Source organism: Zonotrichia leucophrys, chromosome 1 (genome assembly GCF_028769735.1).
Source record: "Zonotrichia leucophrys gambelii isolate GWCS_2022_RI chromosome 1, RI_Zleu_2.0, whole genome shotgun sequence".
Lineage (NCBI taxonomy): Eukaryota > Metazoa > Chordata > Aves > Passeriformes > Passerellidae > Zonotrichia > Zonotrichia leucophrys.
In genome coordinates, this window is record NC_088169.1 from 35234882 (window position 1) to 35260480 (window position 25599).

The window sequence follows — 25599 nt, forward strand, 5'->3', positions numbered from 1 at the left end:
AGAATCCCAGGCAGCTGCACTGACACATCATGCTGCTGTTGCAAGATGTAGGACAATCCTTCTCTGAAGGATATTGTGGCAGCTGCAGCAGAGAGATATAGACTGCAAGCTAAATGTTTCCAGAACAACAGGAAAAACCAAAAGGAAAGTGAGCACTCATTAAATGACACTTTTAGAATTAGCTTGGAGTGCCAAATTGTATAGCATGAAAACCACTCTCCCCCTGCACAAATACCGTGAGAAAGCTTGCTCTTTAAGTATATACCCATATTCCTCCTCTTCCTTTGGCCTCAGTCAGAGATGCCTATTCTAGGTTACCCTGCTCTACTTGCATCTATGGATGCAAAGGACTACTAATGTCAATCATACATGCTAAAAAAACAGGTGTTGTTGATAGTGCTCAGTAGAGGAGCTTCATTATTGCGCTCCAAGCTCCACAGTTCCTTCCGTTTCTTTTGTGTCTTCACACAAGCCTACATGCAGTTTTGGCTCAGTATCTACAGATAATCAGACTCAATTTACAAGGAGACGAGCCTGGAGTGCACTTGGCTTGACTTTTGAAACTTGGAAAACAGCAGGATGATGGGACAGATTTTTTGAAGACCTGGCTATGCCTGTGCCCCATCATGGACTGGGCTGTCGGTGTATGCGGGCTCCATTGAAAGACCAGCCCGTGGGCAAGATACAAAAAACTCGCCGGGGAATTTCCATCAGACGTGAGGGATTTGGGAGCTGCAGGGACGAGCAGATCCCACCAGGTGGTGCCATGACAACAGGAGTTTCCATCCCTGGTTTACAGCAGTACCTCCAGCAGGACCTTGGCTCCTTCAAACTGGAAATTGGAGGGGTTGTTTGGTTTGGTTTTGTTATTGCTTTTTTATTTTGTTTGGGGTGTAGAGTTTTTTGTTTTGGCGTTTTTGTTTGTTTGTTTTCTGGGGTTTTTTTCAGCAGAAATCAACTCTAACAAATAATTCTTGCAAATCTGTTTCTGCTCTTTGGAGCTGTACTCTACTTTTCAACAAGCAATATAAAGTAATCATGAAGGAAATAACAAGAAAGAAACTACTGGTATAATTAATAGCTTTCTGACCCTATGTCCATGTACTTTCTTTCTCCTATTCCCTGAATACATGAGCATGTATTCAGTCCTGAGACAAAAGATTCGATTGATGATTCAGAGTTGATAAGCTTGGGCTTATCAGCCATGAGCAGGAACATTGGTGTTACAATAATGGAAAAGTTTTGGGTTTTGGGCAGCAAATATCAAGACTGACAGAATACAGCTTGGGATGGAAATACACATATCTGCAGTCCCAGAGTAGGAGGTGAGCTCTGACATCCAGTAAAACTCTCTCTTTCTTCCACTTGTATACACAATTATTTTTACTAGCATGCCCTTCCCCTCTTCCTCTCCTTCCCCCTCACCCATCTTAACAATATTTTTTCAGAAGCCAAAAAAGTTATCTTCAATCCCTGGCCTTCCATCTCCTTCCTGAACTCCCCAATAGGACTGTTTACTCATCTATACCAAGCATTTGACTTCCTTTCCATTTGACTCATTCCTCCCAGGCGTCTATCATCCCTTTCTGGATGCAGCTGATCCTCAGGGCTGAGGAGCTACAAGCTATAGGGAAATCTGGTCAATTTGAAGGCAAGAGATAAATACTGACGTACAGGCAGAAGGTGGGAAAGGATTCTCAATGCATCTCAGTTTAGGTGGGTTCTTTGCATTATTTGCAGATTTGATACAAATGAGAGGAAGTGAGAAAAAACTAACCAGTCCTGCTAGTTTCACCCAGACAGCCCTGAAGTATAATTTAAAAAACTTTAGAAAAAGTATATAAAGATTGTTAAAGTCCAAGAAGTAATGGCCCATGATACAGTTCTCAAAGTTCAGTACAGTCCAAAGAACAACTTCAAAGGGAGCCAGTCCAATTCACAAGTGCTGCAAGGGATCAGCACTCATACAAAGCACTAACATAACACAGCAATTTTGAAGCAGGACCCTGAATGCTCAGCTGAGGAGTGACAAGATTTTTCAGATGCTGAAAGCAAAACCCCTGCACCTACCTCAGAGCTCCTGGGACACTACTGGGCCCAGGACTCAGTGCAGCTGGCTTGACTCCACATCAGAGGGGATCCCTGGATGAAGGTGCCTGAGACTGAAGCACAGAGAGGCAACGTGCCCATCTCAGCAAGTTGGAGATCTGCCTTGGGTTGAGCAGGGTCATAGCTAGAGGTGCTGCTGACTCAGTTTTGGATTCCTGAGGCTGGGTCAGTGGCACCTGCTGAAAACCCCTGTTGTTCACTTCCAGGGAATTGCTGCCAAAGCACGGCAGGAAGAACATGTTTAATGCCATGGCTTTGTTGTATGATTGAATTGTCAGGTTTCTGAGCTCCAAGTGAAGGGTTGTAATTGAAAGTTCATTCCCATATTACTGTTCTAATAACAGTAATAAAACACCCGAAACACCTCTAAGAAAAGGACATTTTTACTCTGACTCAGAGCAGGTGCCTAAAGCCTTTTCATGTCAATACTGTGGCCTCATGCAGATTTTATGGTAGTTTCTCCTGTACATTTGAACGTGAGGCCAAATCTATTTGCTTTCATGTTATGGCATGGCCACAGTCTCAATCCATAGATAAAACGATAAAACTGCACTTACACTGTCAACAAAGTTCTGTTTGCTCCCTGTAGCATATCACGAGGAACAAGAAGATGTTAATTTTTACTTTGTTGTATCCAGGTGAGGCTAGAACCTCATCACTGTGGCAAACTGCCTGAAGTAGAAGCCACTTAGGAGGGGTCAGACAGACTATACAGACCAGTTCCTGGAATCCATTAAGACTTTTATATTGATGTGGTTTTGGCAATGCAGCTGCTTCTCCATTAAAGATTTCATCCAAATAACACCCTACACTTGCCTGTGGGTGAGGTAGAGATAAATCTATAAAAAACTGACAAGCCTTGCATTGTTCCTATTAGATCTGTTACTGAAGTGTAACATGAGCTACATCACTGCCTGGAAAGAGACTTTAACATCTAAAACAAGTGATATGAAGTTCATTTGCATGCTCATGACTGTTATATTCATAGCAATATTTTCTCACCCTGAAGTATCAGGTAGCACATTGAAACTTTGTATTGAAATATATACGAGCCACACTACTATCAAATTACATTTCTGTTAGGGTCTAACTGCTGTCTGAAGAGACAGATTATAAAACTGTCTGTTTTTATCCCTTCCTGATAAGTCCATACCACAATACAAAAAAAGTCATTATCTTTGTGGCTGTATGAAGTAAATGTAAATAGGAGGGATCTCAGCATTCAAGGCTTTTACCTGTTGCAATTTTTTCTGCCTCATTACAGCTTTACAGTCCTCTCTTTTCTCTACCATGAAAATCTTTTTTGTTAATATATATATTCTGTGCTGTAAATTTCAGTTACAACCACAAGAGAACAATGTGCTTCCTGAAAAGGACTTGTGCAGAAATCAATTCTTTTTGTTCTAAAGAACAAAATGGTGAGTGGAGCAAGCCTTCTTCCAGAGATGATCAGAAAGGGTTCTGAGTTTCCGGGAAGTTCAGGCACTCTTAAACTTTGAGTTTGGTCTGAGTCAGAACTACACACACAATGATACTCCTTCTTCCCTTCATTTCTCACAAACCAAAGATTCTAAGAAATTACATTTCCTCTGAGGAAACACACCTTGGGTGGTGCCCTTCCTCCAGGAGCTTGATGCTTCTGAAAGCTTAAAACCCTCAAGGATTTTACTGAGTATGCTCCCTGTCTGCTGCACAAACACCTTGCAGCCTCTGCCCCCAGTACAGGCTGCTCTGGCCATGGCCACACTGGCCCTGCTGAACCCTAAAGCTTTTCACACTGCTGGGCTCATGCTCCAGGACCCAGAGAGCCCTGTTTGGAACCCAGAGACTTTGCTGATAATGCAATATGCTTCCAAGAAAACTCTCCAGGTAATACAACAGCATTTCTCAGTGATGCAAGAAAAATTCAGTCCAGCGTTGCTGCTGAGCCCCCATTCTGCCAGGCTTAGGGTTCTGCCCCTGTTTCTGCAGCCTGGCTGGGTTCACACTGCTGGAAAAGAGTCAGGACAGAAAGAGTATCACTGAAGTAACTTCACAGCTCCCATTTTCTTGGAACTCCATCCACGCCCAGATCTCAGCTGTGGCCCTTTCCTGAGCTACCCCACAGTCTGTGCCCAGCCTGTACCTGCTGGCCACCACCTACTGCCCCCGCTGGCCTTCCCACCTGCCCCATCCCTGGGGCCTTGCCAGGTGGCTGCAGGGCTCTGGGCTGGCCATGAGCACCATCCCTGTCTTATCCCTGCTCCCTTGCTGATGGATTGACTTGCCATGGAGAGCATGGCCCTGCCAACCTCATGGCCATTCCTGGCTCCCTCCTGTGGAGCAGCCCATCCCACAGTGGATGTGACATCCTTATGGAACCGTGGAAGCAGAAAGGGTACCCTTTTGCTCACTTTTTAGCTACTGTCATTTGTGAACATACCTGGTTTTACAGGTTCCAGTAATTTCCTAAATAAAAATCAGGGCACAAAACTGAGGGGAAAAAAAGCCCCAGAATACAGCTACTCTGTGTGCCCATAAAGATGCAAGCACATGATCAAAAGAGCACAGCTGAACAGAAAAGTAAGTATTTTGGACATTTCTCATTAGGATTTACCCTTTCACCAGACAGGCATAGGTATAGGCTATGATATGACCTCACTAGATCTGGCATCATATCAAACAGAAGTGGAGGGCAAAATCTGCAAGACTCCAGGATCTGCTTTAGTCCTTTAACGGGAGTTTTTACAGGAAGTGTCAATTTCCTTATGTAACATGTTATTCTTCTTTAAAAAGTCATATAAAAACCAGTGAAAACCATTGGACTTTTTCACTGGCTCCCTAGGGTTTATTCTAAATTGTCAAGTAACTGTTCTGTGAGGAAAACAGTGGAGTGAAGACAGAAACCAAACTTTTTCACATTAACTCTTTCACAAGAAAACTACCACAAACCCACTTCTGTACTAGCCTTTCTATTTGGAAAGAACGTTTTGCCTAGTTATTTCTTTATGTGAAATCCTTGAGAAGCTCTGTATATTGTCAACCTGAGTATTCATAAGCTCTACATGCAGTGACTATTAATTCAATAATGTCTTCATAAAGTCACATATCTCTTTCCAGGACAGTGAAAGCTTTCCACAGAAAAGACAATTCACTCGCCACATTAACCAGCTGACCATGGTGCATCACCACCAGTACAGTCCTCCACTGTCCCTCCAGCACCCGCTTCTCACCCACCTTCCCTTGCTCTCATCACCCCAATTTGACTTTCCCTCTCAGCAGTCTGCTGAATTCATATGCAGGCAGGAGGACAAGAACAGCCTCTTTCCCTGCAGCAAACTCATGAAGAACAAGCAGAACAAACTGAGTAGCTCTCTGAGTTTTGGGTTTTGCTGTCACACAGTCCCCATCCTGCTCACTTCTGCTGTTGCGGGAACTTTGTCCATGTTTAACACTAGCAGGTCTTTGGAAAGAGACACTGAGGAAAATATTTCTTTATGAAGCCCAAGTTATTTCAGAAGGCAAAATCTGACTCATGCTCCTGTTAAATTACAAAAGCAGTTCTAAAAACCTCAGCCGTTTTCTGAGATGGATTTATATATGTAAAGTACTTGGCATCATAAAACATAAATGAAATTACACAACTGAGCAAGAGCAAAATACATCGTTAGCTAAATAAATTACCTACATCAATAGATATAACAATGAAACCCTGTTTTCAGGAAAGAGCTATTGCCTTAGACAGGGATTCTTTCACAGCTTTATTTAACCGTAGTCAAGGCTGAATTCCATACAGATACTTTTAAGAAAATGTGACTTGTTACAGTACAGCTTTACAAAATTACACAATCAATATAGAAAAATAAAACCACATCACTTACAATCCATGGGACTTTGGGTAAAATATTTTTTGGGGGTACAGGGGTTTCTCCTTCTGGAATTTGTTGCACTGAGAGATAAAGCAAAGGTAGACCAAATCCCAGATTTAGCCCTGTATAACTCAAAACAATTTTACAAAACAATACAGTTTTACAAAACAAATAGGGCTGGATGAAGTCTTATTTCTTCATATCCTCTCCCTCTGGCTGAATCAGTCCAATTTCTGACATTAAATGTTTATCTAACATTTTCTTAGACAGAATAATGGGGAGTATAAATTTTTCAGGCAATTTGTTCACCTTTATTTGAGAAAAAAGAAAAAAAAAAATCTTCCAGATGTGGCTCTTTATTCATTCTGAAGCCTTGAACTCCTGCTTAACTCACCCTAAACAGAGATAATAAGCTCCTTCCTACCTAAGCCCCCTAAAGGTTCTTCTCTAGTCAAGACAAACTCAATCTCTTCAAACTACTAACATTGAACAAATGCTACCACAAATCAAATACTCCTGTCAGTCAAACAAACTGTGGAAAGAGTTAATTTTGCTCTTAATGACTTTGTATATTATAAATAAATAAATTATTGTCCTACCTGATTTTTTAATGTACATTGAATTTCTTCAGTCTCTTCTTACTGAATGCATTTCTGCTGTAGGATGCCAATACATAAATCTGTTATACTATTATGCTTACTTCTTATTTTCTTTTCTTTTAATCACTGACAAAGCTATTTTAGAATATTTGCTAAAATTTTCCGGTTCAAAAACCTTTTTTGTTACTCATGGAGCACTGTACAGCTGTTTCACTCACCTTGCATCACAAATGTTGGAGTCACCATCAGTGGCATTTTTCCAGAACTGACATATGGTTTGCAACACTGAAATTCCAATGTATATGTAACTTCCCTTTAAAGAAAGGAAAACTGCAAAGAATTTCTTAAAATATAAAGTACTATCCAAGAAGAAGATGGAGATGTGTATGAGGGAAGCAATATGTTGTATCTGTATTAGCAGCCTGATCTGTCCCTGTTACTCACCCATTAGATTAATTTTCCATAGTGGAAAAAACAGGTAACCTGTTTCAACAGTGCTACTTAAAACTGGCCACATGAGGAGTCCTAATCTGTATCAAGGCTCATGCTTTGCAGCTGATCAGACAAATATCTAGTGCAGGATGATTCCAATATGACACAGATGTCCAAACTTCTTTGATCATGAAATTCAAGTAAAAAAAAAAAAAAAATTAAGCACAATCTCTCAATATATGCATGTTTATTTGTAAACAAGTTATATAGATGTACTACTGTAAAAACATATTATGTACATTATAAAACCTACAAGAAATAGGAATCTAAAAGGATGAGACAAAGATGAAAGAATCATTCTTTTAAAAACTCCTATTTTTATTTAATTTGTTAATGGTACAAAAACATATTTTTCCTGCATTCCCCTGTATTGTGTTTCACACTCCTTGGGGTACAGACACCCTGTTTTGGAGACAACTAACAAACACATCACATTAGGTAATGCCAGCAATGTTTACAGGCTCCTTGGACCTCTGTTGTTCCTGTCAAATCCATTTCTATGCTAAAGTTTCTTCCTAATGTTAAGGTGTTTGCATTTGTTTTCCTAATTTATTAAACCAGAGAACTTCTCTGCACTGGTAGTAGTGGCCCATGCTAAGCAGATCAGGTAAGAATCCTTGCTGACTGGTGCAAATGTCTGAAACTGGGAAACGGCTGTCCTCTTTGAGGTATAGATGGGATGTTGAAAGAAATTATTACCTCAGCTATTTCATTCATATTCAGCAGATTGATCTTTAAGGTCTCTTCCAACCCAGTCATTTGGAGTCATCATTTAACATGAGCTCTTCTAAGGAAACATCGTATATTAAGCAGTAGAAGATAGAAGCAAAAGAGATTGGAGTAGTAAAATACACAGCAGCTTCCAGAAAATTAGTAAAAATGAAAAAAAAATCTGTATGTCCAGCATGACTTTGTTCACACAAACAAGAAATACAAAAACCTGAAAGCATCAGAGGTGAAAAGATTCAGAAGTGAGAAGTAAGCTGGGGCTTTCCAAGAAGTAGGAGTCAGAAAGGCTTGATGATTAAAACCAGTACATATTCAGAGTTCTTAATATAGAATCAAAAGCTCAATGTTAGTTTTATCTGCATTACTCTTGAAATAAATTAAAAGTATCTGGTAAAAATAGTGATGCTAATAATAATTTCCCATAATTAATGCAGTTCTGAATTAGTAATACTTAGTAATGTTTTACTTGCAGATATGTCCCTCTCTCTTTCTCTGGGCTACAGTCTATGCTTCAGCACCCATGCCTTGCACTCCTCATCCCTCTTGGAGCTTAGTCACTCAATTCAAGTTACATTCCATTTTTCCTGTATTAGGCTGTTCTCCTGTTAGTGATCTTCAAGGTGAAACTTCAGTTCTGAATATTAGTATTTTTTTTTCTTTCTTGTCCATTATTTACATAAGCTAAATGTTATAGTATAGTTATCTATGCATTCTTTGTGTTTTGCCTGCATTTCATTACTCTTTAATGGAGCACTGGAACAGGCTCAGACATTGCTGCTAAAACACGGAATTGATGCCAGTCATTTATACTTACACCAGATCTACCAAATATCTCTGGTCTTTTTGGATTAGTGAGACTTTTAGTGGGCAGGGCAGGCTGAACCTACAGACAGGATCTTGTCTGCTTAAAAGGTCTTGTCTTCTTCAGAACTGTAATTCTTCAATTTTAATAATACAGTTTTATGGCTTTAAAAAACTCAAATAAACTCTTTATGGTGTCAACAGTTGCATTTGAAATTACTCTTGTGGAAGCTGTCAAAAGAAATATCCTGCTGAGGAAGGTTAGTGTTATTAACTTGGTGTTCTTTTTGCTACAGAAAGGTCAACAGCTCTTGCCTTTCACTCCATAAGTTACTAAGAAAATGTTTGTATATAAAAAGTGTACATAAAAGCATGAGATGCTTTCATGATTGGTGTCAATCTGTAACATGCAATACTATGGAGGAAATACTTAATTTTCAAGCATTAATTTGAATCCAATTAAAATATTTTCCCCTAAACAGACATTGGAAAAAATGTAGGAAAAAATTTTAAGTCTTCTACATTTTCATTTAAGTGATAGTTCTTGAAATCTGTCATTATGTGAAAACATTTCATGGATGTATGTATAAAAACTGAAATAACCAGCAATGCATCTGACAACACAGCACTAAAATTTTTAAAAAACACATTGTGCTAACAAGTATAGTACACTGTGTTTTGGCAATTAAATCTAATTTTTATGTTTTATAGGCTACAGCACACTATAGTTTGACCAGACAGTTCATAAACCAATACCACAACAGATGTCAATACTGCCTCAGTGAAAGCAAAAAGCAGAAATGTTGCCATTTCTGTTTAGTGTGAGATAGATGGCAGTGGGCACAGGCAGAGAGATCAATTAGTAGAAAATTATCTGCTTTGCATCCTACACAGTGCTTCAAGGCTGATTCTCTGCCATAAGGCTGTGTTATAGAGAGTGAATGTGGATATTTATATTGTCATATTCTATTGCTTTAAGCAGAATGCAATAGTTAGACTTGTATAGAACTAGGTCTGGGAAGTGATTATTAATTCTAGTTAATTGAAGCTGCCCTACTAATTAGCATATGTATTACATCTAATGTTATGTATTATTTCCAAGGCAGATGATCTGTCACACCCACAAACTTCAGTGACACACAGAACAATCCAAACAAGAAAGAGCAGAGCTAATGAAAGGAAATGGAATTATTTGTGGAGCTGTTTCTTACCATGGGAAATAAACCAATATATTTCAGGTTCATTCCTCCATTCCTACCCACTTAAGGGATTAATTTTGCTTTGTGGGGAGAGGCTCTTTAGAGCCTAAAACCAACATTGTAATGTCTGTTCAACAGTTATGCAATCATTTCATCCGAGAGATTCTTCTGTGCTCCTGCTTCCCCTTCCAATTTCCATTCATAAACTGTTCAACTGCACAGTGAATCATTCAGTTTTCCCTCTGTGGGAGACAATAAAGTGATATCCCCTGATCAGTGACAACAGAAAACCAAAATAATATCCAAAGGAACTACAGGGTGCAACATACTCTGATTCTAAAAGGATATGCACCAGGAGCATTTCTGGAGTAGTAGCAAAGATTTAGATGAACACATTTAGATGAATCATTCTCCAAGAGATACAGCTAAGTTTTAAACTTAAAAAAAGGTTTTTTTTCTCTGATGTGTTTCAGAAAGAAAGGAAGATGGAAGGAAAGGAAATGGAATTATGCTGGGAATGTTGTTTTATTTTATGTAAACACCCATGTAACATCTTGCATGCAATTCTGCAAATGACCACTAAGGTCAAGAAAAAGGTGCATTTCAGGAAGAGTAGGAGAAGTACCCAGATAGGACCGTGTGTAGTTGGGAGGATTATATCCTCTTCTAAGAAAGGAAGAATGATCTGTATTCTGGCATGAACACAAAATCTAGTATCTGCTGTTTATAGCATATTTTAATTGTGCTTATGAATAGATCTCTTATATGTAATAACAAGCACTCCCCCTAGTGAACTTCTGTGGGATTTGGTGTTTTAGCTACGGAAGGTACAGAACAGAGTGAATAGGCAAAGTGACATCTCCCATAAGACTCTTTGTTGAAGTCAGAAAAACGGTAAAAGCTTTCAGACATGATAGACAGTTTGTAAGGTCAACAGCACAACGTATTTGACAGAGTTGGAGAAAATCAATGTCTTACAGTAAAAACCAGATTTACATGCATAGTTGCATTTTCAGACACTGTCCCTTTACAGATGTTTCCTTTGCTGGTTCATCCTTCTGCCTCGTTGGTGTCATATCCTTTACTGACCTTCACTTCAGACTCTGAAAACCAAAGAGAGACATTTCATTTACTCAATTAAGTATCTCATTGAAAAAATAAAAATGAGATTAACATATCTGCCCAACATAACAGACTGCATTGCAGCAGAGACAGTTTACCCTTTCTATACTGTAGTACTGATGCTTGATTACATCTTTTAAAAGGTGTGTACATTATCAATACTTCATCTTGCTCATTTAAATACAATGTTTGTAATAGTTCTTTTGAGTATATCAGAAAAATAGACTGTGACAGCTTTTAAAGTTGTGGCTGATGTCCTGTCATGAGTAACCTCAATGCTGCTATTTTGTAACTTTTCAGAGCATTGTTCTAGTCTTTGAGTTTAAAATACAGAATATTGATTTCTGGCACAGTCTTGAGCAGTGGGTCTATCATTATGCACAGGATTTAAAATCATTGCCATATGCAGGGTCTCCCTGTGCTGCTGCTGAAACTCCCTGGAACAAATCTGGCCTAGCTTTGTGTGCTCCCAAGGGCAGGTTTGTAGGAGAAGGTGTGACATACAATGCAGAAGCTCTCAGACTACAAAGCACACACTGTTTCAAATGTTGTTGGTAGTTCTTTATTCTGTGTTAATACTGCTACTTTACCATAACAGGAGCAGAGTAGGGCCAGCAGTTACCAACACCTGTGGTGTGAAGTAGCACCTCTGCAAAACAGCTGCGTTTTCACTGCAGCTGCTGCATTGAGGGTGACCTCCTGCACTAGGGTCAGTGGTGCTTCAAAGGCACTATTTACACCCAGCCTGCTGCTGAAGGTTTCTGCAGTCACAGTTTCTCAAACGGTGGAATTCTGTACAAGGCGGGACCCGGAGCCTGTTTTAAAATGGTGGAGCAGGGGCAGGTGAGCACAGTCAGCCCTGCTCTGCCTTCCAGGGTCAGAGTGGCCTTGGCAGTGCCCTCATGCACTGGGCTGACAGAGGGAACATATGTCCTATAGAGTGTGTGTCCCATGGAGCACAAGTCCTGTGAGGAGCAGCTGAGGAAGCTGGGGTTGTCCAGCCTGGAGAAAAGGAGGCTCAGGGGGGACTTTATCACTCCCTGGGACCCCCTGAAAGGAGGCTGTAGCCAGGGGGAAGGGGTCGGCCTCTTCTCCCAGGAAACCAGCGACAGGACAAGAGGAAATGGCCTAAAGCTGCGCCAGGAAACGTTTAGGTTGGATATTAGGAGGAATTTCTTCACATAAAGGATGATTAGATATTGGGATGGGCTGCTCAGGGAGGTGGTGCAGTCACCTGGAAGTGTTTAAGGAAAGGCTGGACGCGGTGCTCCGTGCCATGGCCTATGGACACAGTGGTGTTCAGTCAGAGGCTGGACTCCAAGACTCCAAGACTCCATGACTCCATGACTCAGAGGTGCTTTTCCCACCAAACAGATTCTGTGCAAGGGGGATCATCGCCATGCAGCGAGCCCCAGCTGTCCGCAGACGCCCGGTGTGCGCTTAGCACAGCTCAGCACAGTACAGTACAGCTCAGCTCAGCACAGCTCAGCACAGCTCAGTGCAGCACAGCTCAGCGCACGGAGGGTCCCTGCGCAGGCAGGGAACGCGGCCGCGCCTCCCCCGGCAGCGCTGTCTCCGTGTCCCTAGGCCGGGCGTCCCGCCCCGCCCTGCCGCCAGGCGGCGCCGTCCCGCCGCAGCGAGGCGCTCCCGCAGGCCGCGGCCTCGCGCCACGCGGAAGCGGAAGCGGCGCACGCAGGGTGGTGCGTCCCGGCGGCTGCGGGTGAGGCGGGCGGGGGGTCCCGTCCGGGCAGCGGGAGCGAGGGACGCGGGCCGGGCTCCGCCTGCCGGGGGACGCGCAGGAGCCGGCGGCGGGGGGTGCGGGTGGACCCTGGCGTTGGCGAGGGGCGCTTTTCCCGTTGGCGTCTTCCCGGGGTGTCCCCCCGGCGCCCGGGCTCCGCCCGCTGGGGGCAGCTGCCGGCGGTGGCCGCTGGCTGCGCTGTGAGTCGCGGTGTTGTTATCCAGCCTTGTCCCGCCGAGCCTGCTCGGCGCTGCCGGCAGGGAGGGGCGGTGGGTCTTCGGTCTGTTAAATAAAAGGGGCGCTTTTCTCTCGTTGCAGACACTTTCCAGGTCTTCCTTCCGGAGAACGTGAGATCCGCCTCGGCGCCAGCCTTCTGGGGTTCATTGGTTGTTAAGTAGATTTGGGAGCGGTGTGACATCGCGCCGCCAGTCCCTTCCCTCCTGAGAAAGGGTAGCTGCTTTCTGAGCAATCACATACCAACCTCATGTATTCCTAAGACTGCCATCAGCTTCTAGTTTTCTATTCAGAGGCCTTACAGAGATTTAATTACTTATAGGCTCTAGTGGTTATAAAGTAATTTAAGATGTTTGTACTACTCGGTTGTAATTATCTAATTCACTCTTGTGTTAAGAGACATCGTTTTAACTTGGGAATGGTTAAATCGCCAAAGAATTAAATTATTTATGGATAAGGGCTATTTTATTTGACTACTGTTGGCCTGCAACTTAAACTTGCATCTTTTATTTTTTTATCCTATGCTTTTTCTTTGTTATGGCTGCTGCAACAATAGTTCATGATACATCAGAAGCTGTAGAGCTCTGTGCTCCCTGTGGGTTATACCTTAAACCCATTACAAAAATGACCATCAGTGTGGCACTTCCTCAGCTGAAGCAACCGGGAAAGTCCATTTCGAACTGGGAAGTGATGGAAAGATTGAAGGGGATGGTGCAAACTCATCAGTTTTCCACTCTGCGGATTTCTAAAAGCACAATGGATTTCATTAGGTTTGAAGGAGAGGTCGAGAACAAAAGTTTGGTTAAATCTTTTCTGGCGTGCCTTGATGGCAAAACAATAAAGTTGAGCGGCTTCTCTGACATTTTGAAAGTGCGTGCTGCAGAGTACAAGATTGACTTTCCTACCAGACATGACTGGGACTCGTTTTTCCGAGATGCAAAAGATATGAACGAAACCTTGCCTGGGGAAAGGCCGGACACCATTCACCTGGAGGGTTTGCCTTGTAAGTGGTTTGCAGCCAAGGAGACTGGCTCGGAAAAGCCAAGTGAAGAAGTCCTTATAAAAGTTTTCCAGAAATTTGGAGAAATCCGTAATGTGGACATACCCATGCTTGACCCTTACAGAGAAGAGATGACTGGCAGGAATTTTCACACTTTCAGCTTTGGAGGCCATTTAAACTTTGAAGCCTATGTCCAGTACCGGGAGTACGCGGGGTTCATTGAGGCCATGAATGCCCTGCGAGGGATGAAGCTCATGTACAAGGGCGATGATGGCAAAGCTGTGGCTTGCAATATAAAGGTGAGAGACTGCAGCCTGTTGTGTGGGAGCCCACATGAAGGACTGAGTACAGCTAAATGTTATTTTCCATAGTGCTTGAAGCCTTTATCTGTACACCACAGTGATGGCAACAGGTGACACTGACAGCATTAATGTGGCTTTATGGGACAGACATAATACAGTTTTCAAAGGAAAATGGTAGAAAAATGTGCTGTTAGATTATGTAACTAAAGTGAGCGGGGTTTTGCTTTTTTCCTTAACAAGACTGTTCTAGAAATGAAAAATGCTGATGGAAGGATCAAGTTTATGAATACAATTTTCTAAATTGCTTTAGAAAAGAATATGTGTTTATAAATTGCAATTTCACTTAAAATTCCAGTTCAGAACAAGTTCAGACAAATTTCACCATAAGAATGACTGTAAAGTGCATTATACTTTCATGTGTTCAGTGCAGAGAGATGTTTTGGGGGAGAATTTCACATTCTGTTTCTGGTCCCTGCATTGATAGCTGGGTCTGCCAGTTGAAGGTCAGAACTAAAAGGCTTAGTAGCATGTGGCCTGTCTGGTCTGGGAAATATACAGTTAATCATCTGTGTACCTGATATACAGGAAGGCCTCACAAAAATTTAAATGATAATTTTCATTTGGAGCACAGCTTCCTGTGAATTTCCTATGCTTATTTCATAATATTCACATACAGAGTTTTCCAGAAGTGATCTTCTGTAACCTCATTGTCTTAGAAATTACAGCTGTGACAGGAGAGAACAAGGCAGTCTGTTCAGATGTAGTGTCTCTGATAGCACAGCCTCAAGAAAACTTACTGTGTTTGGGAGTGGTCTGTGTATTTATTGGTTGAGTGAAATGTTTGTGGATGTATTTTGGTATGCTCAGTAGTCATTCGTTAAACCAGGGAGTGTATTTCAGAAAAAAACCTTGAGCATTCCTTTGTGCAATGTGAGAATGTGCAGATATTTATTCAAATTATAGTTTAGTCAGTGTAAGTAAAATACTGCAATTTTTTATCTTGTTATCAAAGCTTGTCAGTTGTGGGGTAGAAACTGTGCCTTGACCTGGTGAAACTCAACCTGTCATTTACGTGCAGAGGAGGATCAGGGTTCCCAAATTTAGTATGGCTGTGCCAGAAGAGTCATGCCTTTCTGGCAGCTGCCCTGTCAGGACAGCAGCTCACTGTCATACAAGGTCACCACACCTTGTCTGTTTGTACCTATTTGTCCCCTCAGTCTGTTAGTGAAACATCATTTTGCATAAAGGCTGAGTAGATTAAACTGCAGAGCCTGTGCTCCTTGTTCTCTGCCCCACGGTTCAATGACCATGGGTCTGTGGAAATGTGTTATGGATCCCTGCCTGTCTGGTGGTGTCCTGTTCCAGCACACAGCAGGACATGACCAAGGTGTGTTCATATATCCTGGAAGCTGAGCGCCTCTGAAGTCTCATTTTTCAGATGTGTGTGTCTTTCTTTTCTTTCTGTTCCCACAACTTGGGATCTTCTGCCCAGTGTACTCAATTTGGGAATCTTGGTTTTAGAAGTGGTGCAGAGGCTTGAACCAGGTGCTGAATGGTGTAGAACTAGGTCTTCTGCTGAATTTAATTTAACAGTTTTAGACGGAAAGGAAGGCCTTTATTTAAACCTATTTTTACATAGTGCTGTACAGTTCCTAACAACTTGCATTAATTAAGAGTTCTGTACGTGCCCGTTCTGACACATTGAAGTCATTGGACAGACAGAGCCTCAGCCACATTGGGGTTTATTTTTGGTTGTGAGACATAAAGTGGTATCTGATTTTGCTACATGTGTGCACACATTTAGTACCCAATTACCTGATTGGAATAAGTGGTGCTTTCGCTGGGCACATAGAGAAGTTCCCTTTGTTTTGAAGAACTTTTGAAGAACGTTTTACATATCTGATTGTACTTACGCCAAGGTCTAAGTTAAAGTTGTCAGGTTGTAATGTTTAAATTTTTTTTTTGTTTGTTTCCTTAAAACTGCTTTCAATTGTATCATGTACAGGTTTCTTTTGACTCAACAAAACACCTCAGTGATGCATCGATTAAGAAGCGTCAACTTGAAAGGCAAAAGCTTCAAGAGCTTGAAAAGCAGAGAGAAGAACAAAAACGTAAAGAGAAAGAAGCTGAGGAAAAGCAAAAAGAAGAAGAAAGGTATTTCCCTCTTATTGTTCAGTTATAGTTTTAACAATCAGGCATAAGAAAACTGCTCCTTCATAGCACCATCAAAAGATAGAAAATAAAAAAATACAAGCTGTCTCTAGCTAAAATGAAGCACTTAAAAGCTGAGTGTGGTTTAGTTTACCACTTATGCTTATGTTCAGTTCAGAATATTAAACCTGCAAAATGCTCAATTTCCTAAAAGTCTTGCCTTTAGACACCTAGTTTCAGTACCCTTGGCCTTTAGCAGAAGCTGCCTAACGACAGAAATAAAACCCACCACCACTGCAGGCATTCATTTGTTTGGTATTCTTCTTGAGGCTGTGATGATTCTCTGCCCAGCTGCCTCATGCATTGTTAGTATCTCCGGTCAAAGTTTAAAAAACAATTCTTTGCTGTAGCAATTCTTTTTCTTTGAATTCCAACTTATTAAAAATAGATAGAATATGACTGTTTGCTGCCACAAGTAAGGGTTAAAATGTTCAGTTTTCTATTTTGTTCTTCATCAACATGACTTATTTAGAAACAAATTTACTTGAAGTGTAAAATGTATTGAACAGAGTAGAAGTTTGAAATTGTGCTTTGCCTAGATAAGGCAAAAATATTTCTCTTTTTAGGAAGCAGAGAGAGCTTGAAGAATACGAGAGAGAGAGAAAAAGAGAAGAGAAGTTGCGCAAGAGAGAACAGAAACAGAAAGATCGTGAAGTTCGACGGAACAAAAAGCAACTTGAAAAGCTTCAAGCTGAAGAACAGAGAAAACTTCAAGAGAAGATAAAGCTAGAAGAAAGGAAGCTCCTGTTAGCTCAGAGAAATCTTCAGTCCATTAGACTAATTGCAGAACTGCTAAGCAGAGCAAAGGTAATTTAAATACTTACTTGAGAAGCTAATGAAGAATCCAACAGAACAAAGCCCTTTGCTGGCTTGAGAGGAGGTGGGGAGCACTGTTCATTAAACACAAGGTTTACTACCTCTGCAGCTGCTATTCCTTAGACCAAAATTTCAGAAAAGCACAATGGAATAGTATTTGTCTCTTGGTAAGATATGCACTTGTAGGTAAATGGGAAGTGAGCTTGAACCTATAGTCCTGAATAGCATGTTTTATCTGTAAATTAATTGTCAGGTTTTCTCAAGTCCAGTAGAAGAACATGTGAGCATGATGAAGTGAGCTAACCACAGAGGATAAGATGCAAGACTCCTTTTCTAATTCTGGTTTAGATGCTGTTTCCCATCTGCCTTGCAGCAATTCTATTCACTGTTCTTTGCAGTTTCAGAGATTGAACTTTCATTAGTCAGTGTTTGAAATGCACAGAGTGTTTCTTCTGTAGGAAAAGTACTGTCAGCAGAGGTTTCTAACAGTAGTGTTATTTTTTTCACTGAAACACTGAAGCTTAAGACTCGGATAAAACCGTATTAGGGTGTACTGAATGTGAAATATTTTCTGTAGAAACGAAAATTTGTGTGGAAAAGCACAGGTTTTTTTCTTGATGCCCGTGCATTTCAGGAGTGTTTTTGAACTCACAGATCAGTTACATACTAGAAGAAGAGAGAAATGCCTTTTGCAGGTCTTTTATCTTTGTAGCTGTGGAATAGAAGGGTTATCTGATGAAGCAGAGAGTGTGTTTCTTTCATTTAGAGAATTCTGAGGTCTGTACTAAGCCCTTGACTAGGTCAGCGTAGAAAAAGGTTTGAACCTTTTCCAGTATCGTGAGTTTTTAGAATGGTTGAAAACATGACAATCAGTTTCTACATTATAATTGTCCATTTAATTACTTGCTGGTTTTGTGGACTTATTGTAAAGTCATCTATGAGCCATAGATGGCAATCATCTAAAATAAGTAATTTTCAATAAAATTTAAAGTATTTTCAATTTGACTGAATTTTGAAATTTTAAATTTGACTGAAACCTTCAAGTTTTGACCCTGATAAATGTATTTCAATGGTGCAGATTTCACATGTTATTACTTTTGTTATATTGAGGAGCCACAAAGACAAAACTTCTCTTCAAGAACTGTGGACAAATAATGTTTCAACTTACAGCAGTTCTGGATTAGTGGGTTTTGTTGGTTGATTGGTTTTGATTTTTTTTCCCTTTAAAAAGGAAACACCATTTTATTTTGGGATGGTTAAGTTCTGTTGGTTAGATTTTATTTTCTTGCCACATTGCTGCCATTGTGTTATATTGTAACTTGGAAACAGGAGGAGGTATTTTTTGTTTACTCTTCCCTTTGACTGTCTTTCAGACAGTAAAGCTTTTGGAGCAAGAGCAGAACGAAGAAAAGATTTGTCTTCAACAGCTAGAGGAAAGACGGAGGCTCCAGGAGGCTGAGCTTAAACGTGTGGAAGAGGAAAAAGAGAGAGCACTGGGGTTGCAGAGAAAAGAAAAGGAACTAAGAGAGAAACTACTGAACAATCTTCTGAGCAAGAAAATGGATGCAGTTAATCAAAACAAAGAAGAAACTGAAGCATCTCAGACTGACATGCTGAAAAGCCCTAGTGCTGTTCCCCACACTGTGTCATCCAGCTGCATCACTTCTACCTCAGGACAGGCCGTTACAGCCAAACTTGCTCCTGGCTCTCAAATAGAAGTAGCATCCCCTGAAAGTGTAAACACTCAATGCAAGTACTTAAATGGCAACATTCATGACAAAGTTCATGTCAAAGAAGATCAGAATCTTCATACTACAAACTCTGAGAGGTGTTCTGACAAAAAGGGTTCGGGGGTACTTTCATGTGTGCCCGCCGATAACCAGGACCAGAAGAGCCTCTCTAGCTGTGACCAGAACACTTGCAAGAAGGACTTGCCCTGTGAGCAGGACAAACGTGGAACAGAGCCAAGGAGAAGAAAGAGCCATTCATGTAGCAGCATAAACAGTGATGAGAGCAAGGGTAGACGGGAGAGCAGCAGGCACAGAAGAGATGTGAGCTCCCGGGATGAGAAGCATAGGAAGGACAGGAGGTATTACAGGCGCTCCAGCAGGAGCTACAGCCCTCGCCGGAGCCGCAGCCCTCGGCGAAGGAGCGCGAGCCCCAGACGCTCCCGCTACAGAAGAACGCGCAGCAGGGAGCGCAGGCGGGACAGGAGGGAAAGGAGCCGCAGTCGCAGAAGTGCCAGCAGGAGACGAAGGCACCGGAGATGATCACTCAGCAAGCAAAGGAGTGCTTCGAGCGGGTGGTGGAGGCCTTGGCTCCTTTGAAAGGCTCTGGTAGGACCAAAGGGCCACAGAATTGGACACCAGACCTCATCCGTATGACTGCTATAGGAAGCACAATTGTTTCAACCAATTCTAAGCATGCATCTAGTCCTTGAAATCAAGAAAAGAGATGCCTGATTTTTTGACTTTCCTTCCTTTGTTGTCTCTTTCTAGGTTTCTGCCACAATGTAGGTATAATCACTTGTGCTTGTACTGAAGTTCCTAAAGTGCTAAAAGCCAACCTGTTTTCTTCAGTTTCAGTTTTCTAAACCTTAATTTTAGTGTATTTAGTTTTTATCATCTCATTTGGCTTAAGAAATACATGGGTGCCAGCTATAGGAACTTCAGAGGTGACAAGCTATTACATACAGATTTCATTTAAAGTGTTTCCTGGTGCGTTCAATGAAATCACGTTTAACAAAGTAGAGTTTTTATTGATTGAGATGGATAGCAGGACTTTCATATTTTTTCCTAAAACTGACGATGAATTTATGCAGGATACCTTTTAAACTGCTTTGATTCCTTCATATGTCTGTATGATGCCAAGCTTTGTGGCCCACATTATTCTGGTGTGTAATGCCTTTGTATAATACTTTCTGTGTAAGAGAGGCACACCTGGTATAGGAAGTAACAAGCAGTGGTAAAATGGTTGAAAGTTGTTCTGGTATTTTGTTGACATATTTGGCTTTGTAATTTCAGGTGGCATAGGGCTACTTGAAACATTTTTTCAGGTACATAAAGAGCTAAACATTGTCTTGAAAAAGGGGCCTTCTTGCTAAATTATTTTTACTTGTGTTGTTGAAAAGTAAGGCTGCAGTGTCTCTTGTTAAATCTGTTTAAGAATACTTTTGCTTTTAAAATGCAGCTCAGGAATATTAAAAGCTATAATGTTACAGTGAAAGAGTTTATTTTGCATTTTTATGGTAAAATTAAAAAGAAAACTGTTTCCAGTGAACTGAAGTTGCTGTTTTCATGTGTCAGTATATTAAAATCTGCAGAAGTGTTGTGTTAAGAACTTGTTTGTTGAAAGCATCACTCAGCACATTTGAAGTTAAGCTTCTCTTCTTGATGGTCCTGTTATGTTACAGCTGCCCCAATTCTTAATTCAGCAGGATGTGTGCTCTTTAACTACAGCCTTCAGATGCCATTATCCTCACCCTGATGCGTGAAATCAAAGTGCATCCATTTCCTGGAGTGTCTGAGAAGCACCTTAGTGCTGCAGCTCAGCTGGATCCTTGGCTGAATGAGTTTGTCTGCTTTATTTTCAGAATCCATGTGGATTTGTTTCTTACCAGACCATGCTGCTGAAATCTTTGTAGGTACTAGCTGGGGACAGAAAAGGAAAGACATTGACAACACTAAATTGTGAGGAGCTGTTGTGTCCCTTGAAGGCAGAGAGGCATAGACGCATCAGAGGGCTGGGCAGTCACCAGCCATATGAGGGGCAAATGCTGGATTCCACACCTGGAATGGGGCAGCTCTGGGGGTACACACACACACTGGGGAACAAGACAACGGAGAGCAGCCCTGCAGAAAGGGACTGGGGGTTGTGGTGGATGGCAGATTGAACATGGGTTTCAGTGTAGCCAGGAGGGCCAGCTGTGTCCTGGGGCATGTCATTTACTGTGTTGCCATCTGGTCAAGGGAGGGGATTGTTTCTTTTGTGTCATTCCAAAATCTTCCCTTGCCAAGTCAAGAGCTCACTGAACTTCTTGCCTTGTGTCAGGCAGCCATATCTGTCAATTTAAGCTTAGTTTAAGATCAGCAGGCTTTGTTGCTGGGGAAAGCTCAGGTTCACTCTTAACTGGTAGGTTATTTCTTTCACTAGTGGAAAAATTTCCACATTTAGCATGATTAGTGTTGTATAAAAACAGGGTGTAAATCCTATTAAACCATGGATTGGGCAACTTCATGCTACAGCCCTGTGTTCATACCTGCTGGAAAGTCTAGGCATCAGGGAAAGAGACCTCTGAGCCCTATTTCATGTACTGAGTCCCAAGAAATGCCCAGTGTTCATTCCAGTGTTCTGCTGTCGTTCTTGATCATACTTAACTCACATGATGAAGTGGGAGGAGAGTTTTCTCAGTTGTGAGAATGGACCTCAATTGTTGCACGAGGCTTCAGGAGAGATTTCACATCTGACACCACAATGTCTCCTCTATGTCCTTGCCAGAAGGACAGGATCAAGTGGGAACCCTATTTGCTCTTGAGGATGCGTAGTTTTAAAGTGTACTGATCATCTAGTGATACAAGGAGCATGTGACCTCTTCCTGTTGGAGGTCTGAACCCTGCTAATCACAGACTGCTTTCAGCAAGGTCTGAGCTGAAGAGGGTAGGAAGTTTGTGGGCCAAAGCTCTTGAGCTCCCTTTTCTAGGCAGGAGCTGGTGCATGTGTTCTCTGCATGTGCTGCTGCCTTGTCACAGCTGTTGGCAGTGGCAACCAGGAATGGTTTTTCTGCGGCCCTTGCGAAACAAAGAACAGGAGTCTCAAAGGGGTAAGAAATCTAAGTTCTTGTTGCTATGAACCGTGTTGCTGCATAGTCCTGTTTTATCCTTAAGGAATGTCTCCTCTTGTATCTGTCTGAGGGCTGATGAGCCTCTGCACGTACCAGCCCTTTGACCTGCAATTTTCTTTTTATCTCCTAGCCTCAGCCTGCACTAGGTGGCTTGGGAAGCAGCTTAGTCAAACGACAGCAGCTTTGGTACAACAGCAAGGCCAAAGCCCTTCAATATGATTATTGTGATATTTTCCATCTGATTACTACCTGCTGTGGTAAAGGAATTTTGATAATGTGTGAGTCAAATTGCCAGCAGTAATTTATATTAGTAAAAACTATTACCAAAGCTGGAACCTTATCCAAATCCTGTTTCTAACGGGCTCTACCTTTGCAGAGTAATCTATTCAGTGTCCTAAAATAAAGACATAGGCATAATTAGGTATGTATATAAAAATATGTTATGTTACCTGGAAGCATCATCTTTAAAGCTGACAGAGAAAAGGGGAGTTTTTGCAGTTGCACCCAAAATTGTGAACACAAGATTCTATCAGTGCCACAAGCTATAAAGACAAACTAGTGAGAGTCAACTGGTGATCAGGACTACCTGAATTTGGCACCAATGTCAGCTTTAGGGCAGTTCTTATATAACAGACTATTGTGGCCACTCAGGTTTGATAGCAGAGCTAGAGATTTTACATTCTATATAAAACAGCAATTAAATCAACTAGTTTGGCAAATACCTTAATTCATAAATGTATGGGCAAAATTGGCCACTGATGTCCTGTATTATTATACAGATCAAATTTGTGTTTATTATGCATTGCCTGTGTCTTGATCTGGTATCCTGCTTCTGAGGTTTGTTTATTCTGAATACAACACACATTTTAGTAAGCTTACATTACATGCTGTTGATCTGGTCTTTCCCAAGTCTAATGAGCATATTACTTGCAGAAGGTATCTTTTGCTGCTTCACAATAAATTTGCAGTTGTCTCTAGTGTTTGTATAAAGCAGCAATCTAGTTGCTGTTGATTCTTCAGAACTGGGTTGATGCTTCAGAACTGAATGAATGCCCAGAATGAATCAAGTGTCCTATATTAATGTAATACTGGGCTCTGGAGGCTTGTTTGAAGTGATGTGCACCACCATCCTTCCTTCTTTAGTGGCAAGAAAGGAAAGGAATTTGGTCTGGTACCCCCTCATGCTGCACCTGTATCTCCTGCTGCCTGACAAAAAAAAAATTAAATTCATTGATTAGCTCAGGCTAATGCTTTGCCATAGCATACGTTATGAAATTTTTGAAGGGCTAAGGCTGATTGGAATTGCTCTCTAATTGATGACTAATCCAACAGCATGTGCACTGTGGCACCTGCCAGGTGAGCTCTACCTGCTCTGCAGGGGATGTTCAGGTGTGCTGTCCATGATATTGGACTATTTGTAGGACAATATGGAGGGATGTCACTCCCAGGCACTGCCAGCAAAGTGTCCGAACAAGAACTGATCACCTCCACTTAGATTTTCCCTGCAATTCTGCACATGATCCCAGACATGTCAACACTCTGAGGAATTGCCTTGTGGTGTCTGTTACTTTCTACCTTCCCTGTAAAAGGGAAGAGTTCGAAAAAAATATTTTTTGTTCATTGCATTGTCTTGCTGCTGTGATTTATAGCAGCTGGCTCCATGCAGGTGTTTACACACCCCTAGTGGGATGGGATAGGGAATTGTGAGGGTAAAAGTGAAAAAACTCATGGATTGAGATAAACACAATATAAAGGTAAAGCCAAAGCTGTGTGCACAAGCAAGGCAAAATGAGGAATTTATTCACTACCTCCCCTGGGCAGGAAGGTGTTCCTGCCATCTCCAACAAAGCAAAGCCTCTGAAATGGCCTGTTTAAGGCAGTTGTGTATCCAAGGTTTTCCTTTGTGATTCTTGACAGAACACAAGAAAATTCTGAAATCAGAGCCTACCTCAGCTGCTATCTATCTTGATTTTCTGCTTGCATCTGTCTCTCTCTCTAAAGTTTCTGCATCCACCACTTGTAGCTGGTTTAGCTGGCTGTCCTCGGGAAAACTATGACTCTAATCTCCTGGGACTTTCCTCTGATAGAATCTCAATGATTATTTAGTTGAATTATTTGTTGAGAGATTATCCACAAGTTAAACCAAGAACAACTCTGGATTGCCTGAGATGCACTTTAAAAGATATTCTCAGAGATTTTACTGTAAGTGAATCTAAAGAGAAGGGAGGGTTTGCTTAAAAAATGAGCTGGAGATACAGGTTTTTGTGCCCACTCCAAATATTTGCTATTATTATATGTGAAGAAAACAGGAAAAAACTAAAATTGGTGTGTGTCAAAAGTGATGGAAATAATAGTTATGTTACTTGGAAAATGCATCTGTTGTAAAATATGAGAATAATTAGAAGCTACAAAGAAGAAAAGAGCATTTTAAACTTGATATTCTATTTCAAAGAAAAAGTATGATATTGAGTATCTTGGTTTATTAGGATTGTTTAAAAAAAGACCACAAAATAATGCCTCAGGGCCCTTCCAGGGCATGTGTTATAAACTGGGTATACTTAGAGACTTGGTCATGATAGCAAGGAAGAGTTGCTCCCTACTGGAATTATTGAAACTCATCGTGGTCACATCCCTGGGATTTGTAGTTTTTGCTTATAAGGAAGGTTTTGTGTGAGAAGATTCCTCACTGGCAGGCACATTCATTTAACTAAATCTCCTTTGTTCATAGATAATTCCTTACTTTCAAATGTTATGCAAAAATGACATAATTGGTTTTTGTGTAGCATTTGACTGTAGTGAGTCATTTAGGCAAAGAAAAATGCATCACTGAAATAGAACTGTGGTGGTAAAATAAGGGCTTTAGCCTGCATGTGGTCTAAGCCCTGTGAGAGAAATCTTGATAGGATTTTCATAGAAAGCAAGCCATTGCAATTTCATCTTCATGAATGCATTTCTAGCTTAAAAGGAGTTTAAACTCTAAGCCTCTCTAACAATTTACTTGGAAACAGCTTCTGCATGTGGCTTTTTTTCAGTCTGGTGTGGGTTATCTGCAAGCCTCCTCCCCTACATCTCACTACTAGTGGTAATCCCATTAGATGATTATAACTGGTATCCTCAACAGACAGATTTAGTTATAATTGAAAAAGAACTTCAAGTGTATTTAATCAATGTGTGGTCATTTTATTAGTGGAGACTCATGTACCATATAACTTTGCCTTAAGTGAAGTGCATTTATGCGGCTGAATAGTTGTTATGTTCCCAGGAGTGGGAAATCCTTAAGCTTACATGAAATTGCACCAGTTTCTCAGAAGCACGTAGAATTGGCCTTTAGAAGAGAATTGGTTTTTTATTTTCATACAAGATATTTTTTTTTGGGTAACAATAGTTACCTTTAGCTGGTGATGTGCGATTATGCACAATTTAGTTAGAAAGTACAGATGCAGAGAAAGATTATACAGTGGAATCTGAAGCATGGAGAAAGCTGCCACTGAAAAAATGCTGGTTTGTCACATTTTGCCTTCAGTGTACTACCTAAATAAGGTTTAATTTAACATTGTTT

The 25599-nt window shown here is 41.2% G+C and overlaps 1 protein-coding gene across 2 annotated transcripts; it reads left to right on the top strand.

Moving 5' to 3' along the window:
• The first annotated feature begins 12950 nt into the window (after positions 1-12950).
• Positions 12951-20471, top strand: AKAP17A (A-kinase anchoring protein 17A). 2 transcript variants are annotated; one of them, XM_064711682.1, is made up of 5 exons: positions 12951-13087; positions 13428-14170; positions 16179-16327; positions 16951-17191; positions 18574-20471. In XM_064711682.1, exons 2-5 carry the CDS (start codon positions 13496-13498, stop codon positions 19468-19470), a joined length of 1962 nt encoding a protein of 653 aa, XP_064567752.1. In that variant the 5' UTR covers positions 12951-13087; positions 13428-13495; the 3' UTR covers positions 19471-20471. The 2 variants fall into 2 exon arrangements, with proteins under 2 accessions (XP_064567752.1, XP_064567742.1); XM_064711672.1 differs by lacking the exon at positions 12951-13087 and having other exon boundaries at positions 13262-14170.
• The last annotated feature ends 5128 nt before the right edge of the window (positions 20472-25599 follow it).

Coding starts and splice junctions, on each gene's coding strand:
- AKAP17A (XM_064711672.1), top strand. CDS start 13,409: ATGGCTGCTGCAACAATAGTTCATGATACATCAGAAGCTGTAGAGCTC. Junction 16,328..16,950: donor AAGCAAAAAGAAGAAGAAAG/GTATTTCCCTCT, acceptor TTCTCTTTTTAG/GAAGCAGAGAGAGCTTGAAG. Junction 17,192..18,573: donor AACTGCTAAGCAGAGCAAAG/GTAATTTAAATA, acceptor ACTGTCTTTCAG/ACAGTAAAGCTTTTGGAGCA.